The sequence below is a fragment of the Ciconia boyciana genome, chromosome 2, assembly GCF_034638445.1.
Source record: "Ciconia boyciana chromosome 2, ASM3463844v1, whole genome shotgun sequence".
NCBI classification, from domain to species: Eukaryota; Metazoa; Chordata; class Aves; order Ciconiiformes; family Ciconiidae; genus Ciconia; species Ciconia boyciana.
In genome coordinates, this window is record NC_132935.1 from 132,457,980 (window position 1) to 132,474,833 (window position 16,854).

General features: G+C 44.0%; 1 protein-coding gene across 2 annotated transcripts in view; it reads left to right on the forward strand.

The window, feature by feature from the left end:
- Positions 1 to 1,174: 1,174 nt before the first annotated feature.
- The window catches only part of GSDME (gasdermin E), a 32,974-nt gene continuing 17,294 nt past the window's right edge, over positions 1,175 to 16,854 (forward strand). The window contains exons 1-4 of one of the 2 annotated variants that reach the window (XM_072851458.1): positions 1,175 to 1,210; positions 5,286 to 5,383; positions 7,809 to 8,039; positions 9,190 to 9,382. In XM_072851458.1, the coding sequence (XP_072707559.1) occupies positions 7,829 to 8,039; positions 9,190 to 9,382 (404 nt within the window). In that variant the 5' untranslated portion in view covers positions 1,175 to 1,210; positions 5,286 to 5,383; positions 7,809 to 7,828. Of the gene's footprint in view, positions 1,211 to 3,197; positions 3,479 to 5,285; positions 5,384 to 7,808; positions 8,040 to 9,189; positions 9,383 to 16,854 lie in introns of those variants that run through there. The other variant, XM_072851457.1, reaches the window with a different exon arrangement.

Here is a 16,854-nt window from a genome sequence, read left to right on the forward strand (position 1 = left end):
AGTTGATTTGAAAGAAAGAAAGAAACAAAAAACCTGCTCAGATCTTTTATTCTTGCAAAAGGAAATGCGGGAAGAAAGAAGTTCATTCTTTTGCTGGTGATTTGGCTTATGTCGCTGGACACCTTTAAAAAGATTTGCTACCCCAAGTATCCTTCTTTTCTAAGTAGAAGCCCAAAATAGTTTCACACTTTCTTCTCATTTCCTCCACAGAACTGAAGCCAGCAGACCCTCCTCCAGCCAGTGTGAGGGTTTTTTTAAACCCTCCAGCCAGTGTGAGGGTTTAAAAAAAGCCTAGCATGCACCAACAGAGAGCTTTGGACAACCTCCTGACACATCAATATACAGGCTGAATTTCAGTGAGTGCTTTCTAGCCAGGCTGGATGCAGCCTGAAACAACTGGCTACCAGGCATTATATATCATTAGTACTGCTGTTAATACTGACCCCGTGAAAGCATTTAGAAAACTTTTGAGAAAGAGACCAAAAAAAAATAGCCATTTAAGAAATTTCCCTTTGCAGCCAATTTTGGACTTACATCCTAGTGTCAATGGTTGAAAAAAAAAAAGGCCAGATTATGCTGTCATACAAAAAAAAAAAATCTAATGCCAAACACTTATAGGATGTAAAGACCTTTTCTGTACCTGTTAGGAATAATCATTCTGCAATGCTGACATCTTGTGGTGGCCTGCTCAATGATTTCTTATCTTAATATATCATGCCTGAGGAATTTCACGCAGAGGTGTTCAAAGAGAATACAACTATTGTGTTGGGTTTTTTTCCTTTCAGCCTGCTATCTTTTGTGTTACTCACTTATTATGTGTATTACTCATTTTTTAACTTGTGGCTGTGAAGTTCTTGTGTCGATTGTCTCATTTACTTAAATGAGGTAGCCAAATCCTGCCTGTACCAAAAGCAGTTTGTCCCAGAGGCAAAAGTTTCTGGTTTTCTCCTTCTGCTCTTTCTGCAAGAGGATCTTCTCTTGCAGGAGTAATGCAGAAGGATCTTCTAATGCAGAAGTGATGCACTTCATGCTTCAGCTCAGGAGATGGAGTGTGTGACAGACAGATCCCAATGCAGACCACACAATGTGTATTTCTCCGATACGATGTTCTCCTGCTGGCATCCTAGTCAGTCATGAAGTAACCACATGCTGTGAGTTTTGACTGTGCAGTACACTTGAAAAGCATTTCCATGAAGAGTGAAGGCTTAAGGTGGGTGTTCAATCCTAAACGTCTCCTGTTTGCAGCCAGTTTTGGTAACAGTCTTTGAAGCCTCTAAGTTAATTGCCACATAGCCCCAAAACTGTTTGCTAACACACAGACCTATGTTTCTGTCTCTTCTAATTAGTGAGAAGCATCTAAAAACTATCCTACGTTGGCTTGTGTCTTTCAAGGGGATAGAAGATTTCTGCTCAAAGTTTTTTCTTGAAAAGATGGAAATATTCCTGGTGTGGGCACCCTTTATTTGGTGCAACCGCTGGTAATGTCCTTAAAATGACTAGCAAGCTTTACTGTTTTTATTTGTGTCCTCCCTCCCCAGTGAATATTTCCATGGTAATGTGGTTCAGTGCAACTTCCTGGCTTATTTCTCAAAATATGCTTTAGCAGACACTTGCATTTGAAATGAATCACACATTGCCACTCCCTGGAAAAACACATGATAGCTGATGAAATGTGTGCTATTACTGGCCACTGTGGGAGATTATTACTGGAGCTAGCGATTCTGCAGCTCAGTGCTGGTCCTAAAAAGAGATCTCCTGAGGATGTGTGGGTGCTTTTTCTCAGGATGAGGCTCTAAGAATGGAGCTTTATATGTTACTTTTTTTATTACTCCATAAAAAGTAAATTATCACAAATGCAGATACTTACTTACTTAGTTCCATTCAGGCTATTTGTTCAAATTTCTGTAAGCAGGTGCAATCCCAGAAGGGAAATCTATTTATCATTGATTCACTAAGGATGTTGCTGGGGGCAATCAGAAAGGGGTGATGGATTAAAATCTGCTGAAATTAATTGGAAGTTTTGGATAATGTACATAGTTAAACAGAATGGAAGAAATGGATGCTAATTTAGCTATATGCATTAACTGTTACTTCTCACCCAGGACTGTTCATTTAAGGACATACAACTTTCAACTTCCCTTTGTTCCAAAGCCAGGGTGTTACTCCATTAAGATCTGGTGATGTGACACTTGTGACTATATCCCGCAGCCTCAAACGCTCTCTCTTCAAACCACAAGGGAAGTACCTGGCCTGTGGCATGGTTCACTTGAAAAATATTTCTTTGATGTTTATTATCTTGAAAAACTACTCCTTGGGTTTCGGCAGATTCATCTATTTCTCACCGGATCAGTCCTTTGGTATCATAAACAACCAAGCTGTTTTGTTCCGGTGTTGCATTCTTTTCAAAGGGCTGAGATACGGTGACGGAGCTCAGTATTTCATGCTGCGGTTCATGAACCTGCCCCCTGTGCTCCATTGACCACATTTCTCATTTTCGAAGTGCTGCTGTTCAAGGCCCCTGGACTGGCGACCTTGGCCTGGAAGCTCCCATTTGGACCACCGTGACTTTGCAAGGCCAACAGTGCCAACCCTAAAGCTGCAAACCCACAGCCAAAACCATGGCAGGGCTGTCGCTTGCAGCAGATTTTGCACGCAGGCCATTGACCCTCTGCATTTCTGACCATGGGTGATCCAAGCCAGATTTGAGAGGATGTCACAAAAATTTCCTTTTTAATTGTGTCATAAAATATCACTGTCAGGGAAAAGAAGCTCCCTCTGTTATTTGATGGGAAGTAACCATGCACAACCAGCTGTCCCATCCCCCGGCTGAGCTGATGGGAACAGTCAAGCCCTCCCTCCCAGCCCCTCGCAGGGCCACACTACCACGCAAGGCAGCCCCACGCAGAGCCCTCCACCCGGGCATCTGTGCCAGACAGCTGCCCCCAGCATTGCGGCATGCCCACCGTGGCCAGCAGCCCAGGCCACCCACCAGCTGCGCGCAGCCGCCTCATGGCAGGATTTTCAGCTCCCGGGGAAGATGAGGCAGGCCCTGTGCAGGCAGGCGGGAGGGGTGGCGAGGGAGGTAGAAACTGCCCCGGGGTTTCGCAGGCGGACACGGGCACCGCCCCGCTCTCTGCCAGGCGCTGCCCGGCCCAGCTGGCATGTGCTGGGGCGGCGGTCCTGCGCCGCAACATGGCGGCGGCGCCTCCTCCCGCCGCGGCCCGCGCCCCGGGGCGCCGGCACCGCGCCCTCCCCGCACGGCCGGAGCACCCGGGCGGGGCTTGCGCTCCCCCTGCCTCGCCCCTCGCCGCGCCATAATGCCGGCAAGAAACCCCCTGTCCGTTCAGGGCTTCCCCCCGGCTCCTCGCTGAGCTTCGCCCTCGGCACCTCGCCTCGGGGCGCGGCGCGGCGCGGCACACCCCGCGGGCGGAGCTCGCCGCATCCTCGGGGCCCGGCGGCGGGGATCGCCGGGAAAACCGTGAGTACGGGAGCGGGCCCGGGGAGGCGGTGCGGGCTGCCCGCCGCCGCTCTTCCCTTCCCGGCGGGCTGAGCCCCCCGCGTCCCGCCGGCTGGCCGGGGCAGGCGGAGCGGGGCCTCGGCGCGCCCTGTGCCCCCCGCCCGACCCTGTCACACGCTCAGGAGGAGCCGCTGCGGCCGCCTGGCTGCCTACCTGCCGGAGTCCTGCTCTCCTTCCCTGCCTGCGCCCTCCGGCTTCACGAGGGGGAGGACGAGGCTGAGTGGCTGCAGTTCACGTATGGTGGTTCCGAGAGGAGGTTAAGCGTGGCGCGGCGGGGCCGCAGGAGCATTTGAGGGGGATCCCCGTGCTCGGACGCCGGCCTGAGCCGCCTCAGCGCGGGTCTTGGAGGAGGTGGCCTGTGTTGTCCAACAAGGACAAGGGCAGCTTGTCTCCTCACACACCTCGGGCCCGTTCCTGAAGTGTGCGGCTCCTGCCATGGGCCCTTGTGCCTCTGCCTCGCAGGACGGCACCCACCAGCCCCCGGGTAAGGGCACGAGGTCCCTGTTGGGTGCATCGAGCCGCTGTAGTTTTGTGCGGCGTCAAGTCTTTGGAGGCACATTCTGTAAAGCCCTCGAGGCCCAGAAGAGGGCTACATCCAGGGCTAAAATTTATTGGATGTGTTGTTGGGGACCACATCCGTTCAAGGACTGAAATTCATTGTGTGAACATCCCTGCTAGGCTTTGCATATTAGCTTTTATGGCTGTTTTTTAATTTAAATTATCTAGAAAGGAGATGAAAATAACTATAAGGTTTTGTAATAAAGCACATGTCCTGCTTGTCCTCACTTCTACGCTTTAGTTGCCTTTCAGCGTAAACTCTGACTTCATTAGGATTCAAAGGCCATTACCGCTGCTGCACAGCAGAGTTAACACCTGGCAGCTCTTCTGATGCCGTGGCTCCTGCATGGTCATCTTTGGCCCTCAGGGGTTGTATTTCCTTACAACTTGGATTGGCAAGGGATGTGCTGACATTTGGCGATCCAGTTGTCACCCTCTTCCCAAATTCCCTGTTTACTGTGCTGGTGTGCTGGGTAATCTTATGTTAAATGGAAGAAAGTGCTTTTTTGTGTTTTTTGTAAAGGTCAGTGTATGTGTATACAGAATGTAAGAAATACTGGGCAACTGTTGAGAACTTGCTTTTGTGCTGACAAAGGTAAAAGCTGATTATTCATAAAATGTTTCTTTGGATCTAATGTCCCACTATATTGACTTAAGGAGCTGTGGTAAAGGAAAGAAGCAGGGTAAGATTTGTTTGTTTAAGTAAACAATGAAGTCGCTGTAAATAACTTCATTTGATCTCATCCCCTTTGTTCAATAATCCTCCTGTAGCCCAGGTTTAGGCTAATTTTAAATTTCTTGGTAGGCAAGAAGGTACTTCTCCTTCCTTTCCTGCTTTCATGCCTAGCTGTCAATCTGCAAGAGTGAATTCACTGTGATGGGCTTTTCCTACTGGCTTTGACACTGTCCCTTTTAATTCTACCAAACCAAGCACAGCTCTAACAAAATTTCCAGAAGAAGATACTCCAAAGGCAGAGTTTTCTTAATGCTGTGTCTGTAACCGCTCCATGTCCATTCAGTCAGGATGCCGTTGATCCTGGTAGCTATATTAACTCCCTGATGTTGGCTAAGGGCATATTCAATTGCTCTATGTCTTTGTTTTGTGAACTAGTGAAACAAGATATTTGGGTGCATTGTAGAATTTGTGTTAAAGGCACTATATCCAAAGAGGCATAAATAGGAGTTTGGATAGAATATTTTTGCTTTGCAGGTACAGCTGCACCAGCAAATATGCTCCCTGCAAAGACATTCTCAGCACAGCAAAGTGTTGTCACCCTGGGCTGAAGACAGTCCCATCTCTCCTGCCTGGTGAGTCTCAGCAGTCCTCATAAGCACTCTGTGGTCTTTCCTGGATGTCCTTTTTGCTAGTCAAAAGCGTGGTGAGTGGTATTGAAGACAAACCACCATGAATCGGAAGTTTTATAGAATAGTGTTTATGGTTCTTCTCATGAGATTTAGTGAGTGTGTAACAATGCCAAATCATAGGAACTGGTTTCTGCAATTTGTCTTTATCATAAACTCCTCAGAAGTTGGTGGTCCTTTTTCTTTTCAGAATCTATATGCCCATGTGAGTTGGTTATGTAGGAATGGGATCATAATGAGTGAACAGTCATATAAAGCACAGAAATGTTTGAAGAAGGTTATGCTGGGGAAGAGCAGCTAATGCAGGCAATGAGAATTTTCTTGATGGTCCCCTCCATTACAAATCAGTCATCTGGTTGGTTGTGAAATACACTGTCATGCAAAAGAAGTCCCAGGGAAAAAGAAAATTAGTTTTTTGGGCTGTTGGGAGGTTGGTTTTGGTGGGTTGTTTTTTTTTTTTTCTGCATTGGAGCTGCATTGCTTATTTTGTTAAAGTGTTCTCACTGAGATTAAAAGGAGGAGAAATTTAAGAATGCAAAAAATCAGTCTCAGTTCAGAGTTTAGGAAAAGGTCAGAGAACAAGAAAGTCAGTGGAAATATTCCCAGTGCATATAGTTGGGGCTGTGCTGCAGGTTTGTTGCAGTCCCAATTACAATGAAAGTCCCAGAAGACTCTTCAGTAAAATGTTATGCAACTTTCACATTGTTCAAATCCTTTCCATGCAGGTGGTGTTGGGAAACACCCTTTACTTCCTTACATAGAGAACTAAAGAGTAGGCCATAGGGGTTTCGTGAGGAGATAGATACCTCAACATGAATTGGTAAATACTGTGTGAAATATTATATGAAATGGGATTTGGGAAAAGCTAGTGGAAAGGTAAGTTCCCATCTGCAAAAAGGCTTTTTTTTTCTCTGTCCTCCAGCTGATACTAAAACAGGGAGCCTGTGGTCCAACCACTAATATCTTTATTCAGTTTTCCATTTTCTCTCAATAATCCTGAGTGCCCACTGCAGTATCAATTTTTGTTTGAAGTCTGTTCTAACTTATTCTGGCCTGTATTTGTAAATGACAAATCTAACATTCTGCTGAGCAAGACAGGTAATTAGTCGTGAACATGTGGATACCCAGCTGAGACATCTTATGATCTTAGTTGAACTTTCCAGTCAGTGTCAGCTGGAGGATTCAAAGGAGTGCTGCCAACTTTAAGAAACTGATTTAATTCTGGAAATATCATTAGATCAAGTAACACACGGTTGAGAAACTAAAAAAGATTAGATTTTTTTTAAAAGATCAAAAATTAGAATTCTGTGTTTAGTGTTTGTGAATGGTCATTTTTACCATTTCTCCTGTGAGTTTAGCCAGTTACCCTTATTGAAAAAGTTCCTTGTAAATACAGCAAAGTGCATTGACTGGGATAAAGGAAACCTTACACAATAAGAGATGCCAATATTTTTTAACTTAAGACATTTAAAAGCTAGAATAAGATAATGTATGGAGCTGTTTAGCAGATACGAATAACAGTTGCAAATAACATGTTCAGTTTAGCTGTAGTTATGCTAATGGGAAATAGAAAATTTGAAAACATTGGAGGTAAAAAGGTTCAGAAAGAAAAAAATTAATTGGGACTTTTCAGGGGCGTAGTTCAGAAACAAAACTTAGTCACAAAGATGCCAGCACAAATATTTGTTGCTTTTTATAGAATAATTTTTATTATCCCTGTATGTGTTTACTCACTATTAAAAAGATCAAGATAATTTGTGTGAATCATATCCAATTACCTTCTATGGAGTAAGATAATTTTATGTTAGGTAATAAAAGAAGGATTCTGCGGGAAGGCAGAAACCCTCTGCCATTGCACCAGTGCTCTTGTCATCCCAGCTGGTCTCTGCGGGGTGCTTATTAGTAGATGCTTTTTCTTAGAATTTCAGGTAAGCCGTGTAAGTTTTTTCCTCCCTAACAGATTAATTACCTATGAGCATTCCTTGAAGGAACTTTTCAGCTGTAAATTGGAATATTTTTCTCACACATTTATTTTCTTTCTTCATTATCTGCATGATCATAAATTTCATGCATTATTATTGTAATGTTTAAGCCTTGCATATTGTGTTTGCAGTGCATTGTTCTTTGCTTATTCACTGTTGCTTATTTAAAATTTTAACTAAAATTCTTTCGTCTTTTACTGTGAGAACCTTTTTACTTTGGGATAAGTGGTTTAAACTGTCATGATTCCCAGCTCGGAGTGGAGAAGGCAGGGTGAAAACACTACCTGTTCCTGCATTAATACCAATACTGTGAAGAACTTCTTAAAGTAACAATGTAAATATTTATACTTTCTAACTGTAGTTATTGAAAAATGAATGTATTCTTTCAGACTTTAATTGATTCCCCAAGATGTTTGCAAAAGCAACAAAGAATTTTGTGAGAGAAACTGACAGTGGAGGTGACTTGATCCCTGTCTCCCACTTGAACGCCTCCGACAAGCTGCAGCTTCTGAGCTTAGTTACAAAGAGGAAGAAATTCTGGTGTTGGCAGAAGCCCAAGTATCATTTCTTGACAGTCAGCCTGAGTGATGTGCTTACTGAAGACAAACCAATAAAACCAGGTAAAGCCATAGTCGGGCAGCGCTATTATTGCAGATAAAAAGAATGCAAAGCCTAATATTTTTTGTTATTATTCTCAATCGTGTTACTAGAGGGCTCCTTTCAGAGGAATGCTCTGCAGTATCCTCCATCTGTGGAAATTAAGATGACTGGATCTTTTCTTACTTGACTATTCATTTAACTAAAACCAGTAATAATAAATGTTTGTTTAAAAAAACCAATGTTTTGCCTAGATAGACTGCTGAAATTGAGTGCTGAAGGTTGTCAAGCTGTACAGTCCTACTGTTTAATAACAGTGCTGTCTGCAGCCACAGGAGCTCCCCTAGAATATTTTTGGGGGATTCCAGTATGTAATAGTAGCGTGAAACTATACTGTGCTCCAGGTCAAAAAACACTGGATAAAAAGCGTCTTGTTGGTGACAGTAGCCCAGGGAATACTTGCACAGGCAAGGCCAAGCAAGTTTTACCACTGCTTCCTTTCTTCTTGCACAGACTGTTAAAAATGGTTTGACCGTTGTACTTCTTTCTTCATCCAGCTGCAGCAGTCCTAACAAGGTTTTAGGATTAACGATGTGGAATCCCATATTTCTGGGCATGTCACAATTCCATACAGGAAAAGAGTTAAGTCCCTAAGTTTAGATCTTAATTGCAGCTGGCTTGGAAGATTAGCTGATTCTGAGTCAGTTCTTTGGTTTATAGGCGTATAAGATTCAGAATTGGTTTAAGCCAATTAGATCTTCCATTGGTTTTCAGTGAGCTTTGAGACAGCCCTATAATGAGATATGTCAAGATAATGGCAAAATATTAACCTTATTGTACAAGCAGGTCTGCTTTATAGTTTTGCTTTGTAGCTGAAATAAGTTTCTATCATTCTTTATAAATCTTCCATAGCATCTGAGCTCAGTGTTTCAATCACCTTATGTTTTCCTAAAATGGCAAAATATAAAAGATAGCGAAGCGAAGATGATTAAAATATTGAGGAAGCAGAAGTAAGAGTTGCAGAGCTATAAATTTCATTATTTACCTGCTCGATACTGTTCCTTGCTTTCACTAACTTGTCATATTTTCTGTAAGTTTCTGTTTTTCCAATCACTTCAGGACTGCTTCAGCACTTCTCTTCACAGGTACAAATTACTTTTATTGCTTTCCTAGTAATAGTGGAGTCTGACTTTGCAAAATATATGGTGAAGTTTGAAGATTTTGTTCAAGGAAGTATTGAAGCCTCATTTGGAAAGATCAGCCTGGGAGCTGGAGGGAAGGGCTTTGTGGAAAACCAGTCCTCATTTGGAAACCTGAGGAAGCAGGAGATTGACTTGCAGCAGCTTATGAAAGACGTCAAGGACAGGTATGTTTTTAATGTGGGCATTGTAATGGCCAGGTAATATTACTGAGCTGAAAAGACTTGGACCAGCTGCAATCACTGAACAACTGATTCTGTAGTGTTGCCATAGTGTGAGAATTATTTTTATTGTAAGCTCTCATTTTCAGGTGATAAATCATATATACTAAAATGAAAATTTCCAGATTTTGAGAGCGTGGTCAAACCTTTCCTTTTCATTTTAAAAACATCTCTCTGCATTTTCATCTTGCGTATTTGCATGAATTACCACGTGGAACAAGGGTCAAATCCTTCTTTGGGGGACTTTACTGAGGTAAGTCTGGAAAAAAAATGGATAGGTTTCTCCGTGTTGCTGGGGCAAATGCTATGGAAACTGAATTCAGAAGTACCAATATTCTTGTAAGCATGCTTTATAATTTTTGTGTGTGTGTGAGCGACTGGGATAGAAAATTGGATTATTTGCAGCTGAAGGAGTAGTGAAGGTGAGGAAGGATGGTCAATGCATATTCTAGTAGTTGAACAAAATAAAGTTTATAGATCTATTGCTCCTGTTATATACACTGTACTAACTGAGGGGAAAGCCCCAGATTTTCCAAACTATAATCTTAATTTTACAAGATATGCAACACTTCCTGTCCTACTCTGAAATGAGATTGATTTAATCTTGCAATAAGACAGTCATGGACCAAAGCCTACTTGTCAACCAGCTGACAAGTCAGGGGTCTACTCTGTATTGCAGGTCCTGACTTGTGGGAGACGAGGGTGGTTCATTTGTGACAGCATTGTACCCTAGATCTGTAGGAGGTGGTGTAATACATTTTAATAGCCCTGGCTGATGCTCTGAAGATAAAGATGATAGGTTTTTGTTATCAGTGCAAAACTTGTCAGAAGCAGTGTAAATTTTCTTTAGATACGCTGATGTTCCAGAAATAATCAATTCTCCATTTTCACAGGAACAAATGGCTGCTGTTCTTTTTGTCATGAGCATTCACAAGTCAACAAATTTATTCTAATAATGCACCTTGCTATCTTTGTACTAAATGCCTTATTAAAAGCAGAAAATACTGGCCTAAATGTGTGTACCAGGCCTGTAAAATTAGTATGCATCTAGTATCAGAAAAATAGTGTCAGTCAAGATTTAGAATCTTGTTTCTAACACCAGATAGAGTCCTATAGAAAACCAAACTAGAGTAACTTATATTTAGATCAGTAAGCTTTTACTCTAGTTTTCTGCAGTAAGTTATCTACTCGATTCAAATAAATAATGCTCCCATAGCAAATCAAATTTACTTCAGCACAGGTTATAATCCTGAATGTAACTAAATACTTACAAATATATTCTCTTCTTTTGAGTGTGGAAAATCAGTAGCTCTACACTGATCTGAATATAACTGTAAATGAGGTTAATGTGTGTGCCCCTTTATACAAAGAGCTAGTTCTTAGATGCTCATAGCTTATTAAGGCTTATGGTGCAAAGTGTATAATTGATATCCAGTCAGTCTGGCTTCTGGCAGGTCACTGAAAACGATGAGGATAGCATAATTTTTATTTTCTTCTTCAGCATAACACCAAGGCTCACTGGAAATTGTGGCAATGCCTTACAAATGAAATTCCAGTTACTCATTCATAAATATTCTATGATTTATGATGGTTTGCGTCCAAGCGTCTGGCTTTCATCTTGTTCATGGAGCATTGTGTGGAATTCAGGAATTCAGCATTCGGGAGTGGAGGTGCCTAGAAGTTAGTGATTTTTGGATGCAAAGCATTATGGTACTAAGAGAATGTTTACCCATCAGGCCTTGTGAGATGAGAGTCAGCTAAGTGTTCTTGATTTCATCTAATGACATACGTTGCTTGTGCTTGTTAGAGCAATTGTTGTTTCCTTTATTATTTCTCTATATATAGCCTAATTAATTTGCATTTTAAAATGTTTTTGTGTTAGGCTGTTTAAGTCAAAGTTGCAGATAAATAGCAGAAAACTCTAAAAAAATAGTCAAAGCTAATATGGCTTCTAAACTAAGTCTTCAAGGTTCAGCAAGCTGGAAGTGCTGAGTGGCAGCAAATAGGTTTCCTGTCACTTCTTATGTGAACCTTCTGAAGGAGAATCCTACTGATCTTTTAATTAGATTCTAGATGCCACATTGGCTCTCCTTTTCTGAAAAGGGAAGACAGCTGAAGGATGTGGGATGAGATCCTTCCTGATTTGCAGAAGCAATGACATTTTAAATGCAGAACACACTTCTTAACGTAATATGCAATATAAAAATAAAGTTAAATGGTACTTTTAGGTATATAAACTCGGCATATTTTATTTTACATTTTTCTTGCTTTTTGTATTACATTGTGCTTGCTAATTCACAGAGTACTGTAACATACAGATTTTAGGTCAGAGTCCTGTGCCTTTAACTCAGTGAGATTGCTATGGATTTAAGAGTATATTCCATCTTCTATTTTAAGGCTTTCAATACTGTCTGCCATAAGATCCTCATAGAGAAGCTGATGAAGTATGGGCTGGATGAGAAGACAGTGAGGTGGATTGAAAACTGGCTGAATGGCTGGACCCAGAGGGTGGTGATCAGTGGTACAGAGTCTAGTTGGAGGCCAGTGACTAATGATGTACCCCAGGGAACAATACTGGGTCCAGTCCTGTCTAACATCATCATTAGTCATCTGTGTGATGGGGTCGATGAGCGTATCCTCAGCAAGTTTGCTGATGACACAAAACTGGGAGGAGTGGCTGGTACACCCAGAAGGTCGTGCTGCCATCCAGAGGGGCCTCAACAGGCTGGGCTGGTGGGAACCTCATGCAGTTCAGCAAGGGGAGGTGCAAAGTTCTGCACATGGAATAATCCCAGGCACCAGTACATGCTGTGGGTTGGCCAACTGGAAAGCAGCTTTGCAGAAAAGGACCTGGGGACACCAAGTTGAACATGAGCCAACAACGTGCCCTCACTGCAAAGAAGGCCAGTGGTATCCTGGACTGCATGAGGAGTATTGCCAGCAGGCTGGGGGAGGTGATCCTTCCCCTCTCTGCAGCACTGGTGAGGCCACACCTGGAGTACTGTGTCCAGTTCTGGGCTCCCCAGTACAAGGGAGAGGTGGGCATACTGGAGAACGTCCAGTGAAGGGCCACAAAGATGATGAAGGGACTGGAGCACCTCACATTTGAGGAAAGGCTGAGAGATATGGGGCTGTTCAGCCTGGAGAAGGGGAGGCTCAGGGGGGATCTTATTAATGTATTGTCCTGGTTTCGGCTGGGATAGAGTTAATTTTCATCCTAGTAGCTGGTATGGTGCTGTGTTTTGGATTTAGGATGAGAATAATGTTGATAACACACTGATGTTTTAGTTGTTGCTAAGTAGTGCTTATACTAGTCAAGGACTTTTCAGCTTCCCATGCTCTGCCAGGTGCACAAGAAGCTGGGAGGGGGCACAGCCAAGACGGCTGTCCCAAACTGGCCAAAGGGCTACTCCATACCATATGATGTCATGCTCGATGTCATGCTCAGTATAAACTGGGGGGAGTTGGCCGGGGGGCAGCGATCACTGCTCGGGGACTGGCTGGGTGTCGGTCGGCGGGTGGTGAGCAGTTGCATGACTTGCTTTTTTCCGTTTTCCCCTGGGTTTTGTTCCTCTCTCTCTCCCTCTCCCTCTCTTGTTATTTTCCTTTTCATTACTATTATTATTATTATTATTATTATATTTCAATTATTAAACTGTTTTTATCTCAGCCCATGAGTTTTCTTACTTTTTGCTCTTCCGATTCTCTCCCCCATCCCACCAGGGAGGGCGGGGGGAGGGTGAGCGAGTGGGTGCCTGGTGCTTAGTTGCCGACTGAAGCTAAACCACGACGTGTATAAATACCTGAAGGACGGATGCAAAGAGGATGGAGCCAGGCTCTTTTCAGTGGTGCCCAGTGTCAGAACAGGAGGCAGTGTGCACAAGCTGAAACACAGGAGGCTCTGCCTGAACATCAGGAAACCCTTTTTCACTGTGAGGGTGACCGAGGACTGGTACAGGTTGCCCAGAGAGGTTGTGGAGTCTCCCTCTTTGGAGACACGATCCTAGGCAGCCTGCTCTAGGCAGCCCTACTTGAGCAGGGGGGTTGGACCAGATGACCTTCCAACCTCAGCCATTCTGTATTCTCCCCTCCAGTGAAAAGGATTATGAGGAGGTTATAATCTCTGTAGTTCTCATGGATTAACAAATTCACTTGTTTGTTTTTACCATTTCACTAAGTTGTGTTGGGTGATTGAAATAGAAGTTCTGAGAGGACAGTGACAGCAGAGAGAAAGAAACAGGACCATGTGGCAGCAGTCAGTCCACATCGGGTGCAGAAATGTTTGCCTGTCACTTCCATCATTTCATGTGAGTGATTCCTAACTATGGTTAGCATATTAGAAAAACAGGGTAAGTGTTACATAGTAGTATACTCTGGCATGATTGAAACATATTTTTACAGTATTGCATATTGCACTTTAATATGCACTTTCATTGATTCAGTTACTGTCCACACAGACAAAAATAGGCGCCTATTCCTAATCTGAGTACAGAAGAAATTCTGCCCATTTTGTTACTTATTCTTTAAAACTCCTTGAGCATTTATGTGTATGATGAGAAAACCATTCAGTTTTCTACCAAAGGCCCTACATGGGTAATATGAAGTCACAGAATGTTATGAGACAGGATTGAATAAATTAATTGTGCATGTCTATGATTTAAAAGATAAGGAGGGTGCCGAATAGAAAATAGAGGAACTGTCTGTCACTTGCACTCTCAGAAGTCTTTGGCATTCTTGGGGAAGATGTTCTATGAAGTAATTGTCAGGTTATTCTGTAGGGAAAATTGTGAAATGTTATCAATAAGCTGACTATAGCAGATACTGTGTTCCGGTATGACTGTAAGAAGTAGGTCAGAGAGGTTATATTTGAAATGGATTAACAAAAGAAATATGATGTGTCTGTGCTTAGTGGAAGGTGGCAGAGTGAGGTCTGGTGGATTTTACTCTGTGGCACTCATCTAGAGGTCTCTATTAGAGAGGGAACAAAGCTGGGTGAAGGCTCTCACTGTGCAGCAAGCAGCATTTGCATGGAAGACATCAGACTATTGTGCATTATAAATGGAGAAGAATGAACAAGCTGAGGAATTCTGACCGAGCAGTGAGAGAGGTTTTTACGGGGACCAGAATGGAGCCCCCATAATCCAGGGGGAAATGGTTAGTGACCTGCTGCACCACTTAGACACACACGAGTCTATGGGGCCTGATGAGATCCACTTGAGAGTACTGAAGGAACTGGCAGATGTGCTCACCAAGCCCCTTTCCATCATTTACCAGCAGTCCTGGCTAACTGGGGAGGTCCCAATTGACTGGAGATTAGCATATGTGACTCCCATCTACAAGAAGGGCCGGAAGGAGGATCCAGGGAACTACAGGCCTGTCAGCCTGACCTCAGTACCGGGAAAGCTGATGGAGCAGATCATCCTGAGTGCCATCACATGGCATGTAGAGAATAATCAAGGGATCAAGCCCAGCCAGCATGGGTTTAGGAAAGGCAGGTCCTGCTTGACCAACCTGATCTCCTTATACGACCAGGTGACCCACCTAGTGGATGAGGGAAAGGCTGTGGATGTTGTCTACCTAGACTTTAGTAAAGCCTTTGACGCTGTTTCCCACAGCATTCTCCTGGAGAAACTGGCTGCTCATGGCTTGGACGGGTGTGTTCTTTGCTGGGTAAAAAACTGGCTGGGTGGCCGGGCCCAAAGAGTGGTGGTGAATGGAGTTTACTCCAGTTGGCAGCCGGTCACAAGCGGTGTTCCCCAGGGCTCTGTGTTGGGGCCAGTTCTGTTTAATATCTTTATCAGTGACCTGGATGAGGGGATCGAGTGCACCCTCAGTAAGTTTACAGACGACACCAAGTTGGGTGGGAGTGTTGATCTGCTTGAGGGTACGAAGGCTCTACAGAGGGACCTGGACAGGCTGGATCGATGGGCTGAGGTCAATTGTATGAGGTTCAACAAGGACAAGTGCAAGGTCCTGTACGTGGGCCACAGCAACCCCATGCAATGCTACAGGCTTGGGGAAGAGTGGCTGGAAAGCTGCCTGGTGGAAAAGGACCTGGGGGTGTTGGTTGACAGCCAGCTGAGTATGAGCCAGCAGTGTGCCCAGGTGGCCAAGAAAGCCAATGGCATCCTGGCTTGTATCAGAAATAGCGTGGCCAGCAGGACTAGGGAAGTGATTGTCCCCCTGTACTCAGCACTGGTGAGGCCGCACCTTGAATCCTGTGTTCAGTTTTGGGCCCCTCACTACAAGAGAGACATTGAGGTGCTGGAGCGTGTCCAGAGAAGGGCAACGAAGCTGGTGAAGGGTCTGGAGCACAAGTCTGATGAGGAGCGGCTGAGGGACCTGGGGTTGTTTAGCCTGGAGAAAAGGAGGCTGAGGGGAGACCTTACCGCTCTCTACAACTGCCTGAAAGGAGGTTGTAGTGAGGTGGGGGTCGGTCTCTTCTCCCAGGTAACAAGTGATAGGACAAGAGGAAATGGCCTCAAGTTGTGCCAGGGGAGGTTTAGACTGGATATTAGGAAATTTTACTTCACTGAAAGGGTTATCAAGTATTGGAAGAGGCTGCCCAGGGAAGTGGTTGAGTCACCATCCCTGGAGGTATTTAAAAGACGTTTGGATGAGGTGCTTAGGGACATGGTTTAGTGGTGGTCGTGGTAGTGTTAGGCTTACGGTTGGACTCGATCTTAAAGGTCTTTTCCAACCTATACAATTCTGTGATTCTGTGAAGTTAGTCATGCGGATGTTATGGAAGAAGTTGCATTTGGACAAGGCTGTGAGAGTGGGCCACCCATGTCTCCGCAGCTGGGTGAGGAGGTGTGTTGAGCTGACATCGCCCAGTGCAGGTCTGAAAAGGTTTTTCACTCATGTGGGTAGTTTGGACTAGTGAAAATTTGTGCAGGCGGGCAACACTGCTGACTTCAATGTGAGGATGGAGAGTACTCAAAGCAGTAACCATTCTTTTTGGTATTCGTAGTAAATTGGCAAGGACCTTGCTTTGAGGATTTGTGGGGTGGGTCACTGAGAAGACTAGACAGGATTTGATGGAAAAATTGTCCTAGCCCCCCTCCTTTGTGGACGATCTGGTCAGAGAATCTGTGCCTGAAGGAAAGACCCTCAGTCTCAGCTGTGGGGTTTAGAGCAGGCTCCTGCTCTCTCCTTGAACTGTGAGAGCCTGCTCTGTGGCCAGGTGTTGTCTGTTTTCTCTTGCCTTCCATTAGTTTCTGCCTTTCTCCCTTCTTTTCTGCTTCCAGTCTGCAGCAAATTGCCTTTGTGCCTCTCTATTCTCCACTGCTTTCCTCATGCAAGAAGAAGGTTGAATAAAAGTGAAGGAAGCCATTGCATTATAGGAGAGTGGAAGTGTTTAATCCAATTAGATGTGGAGAGAGTGAGACCAAAACTTAAAGAAATTCTTTTCTGTT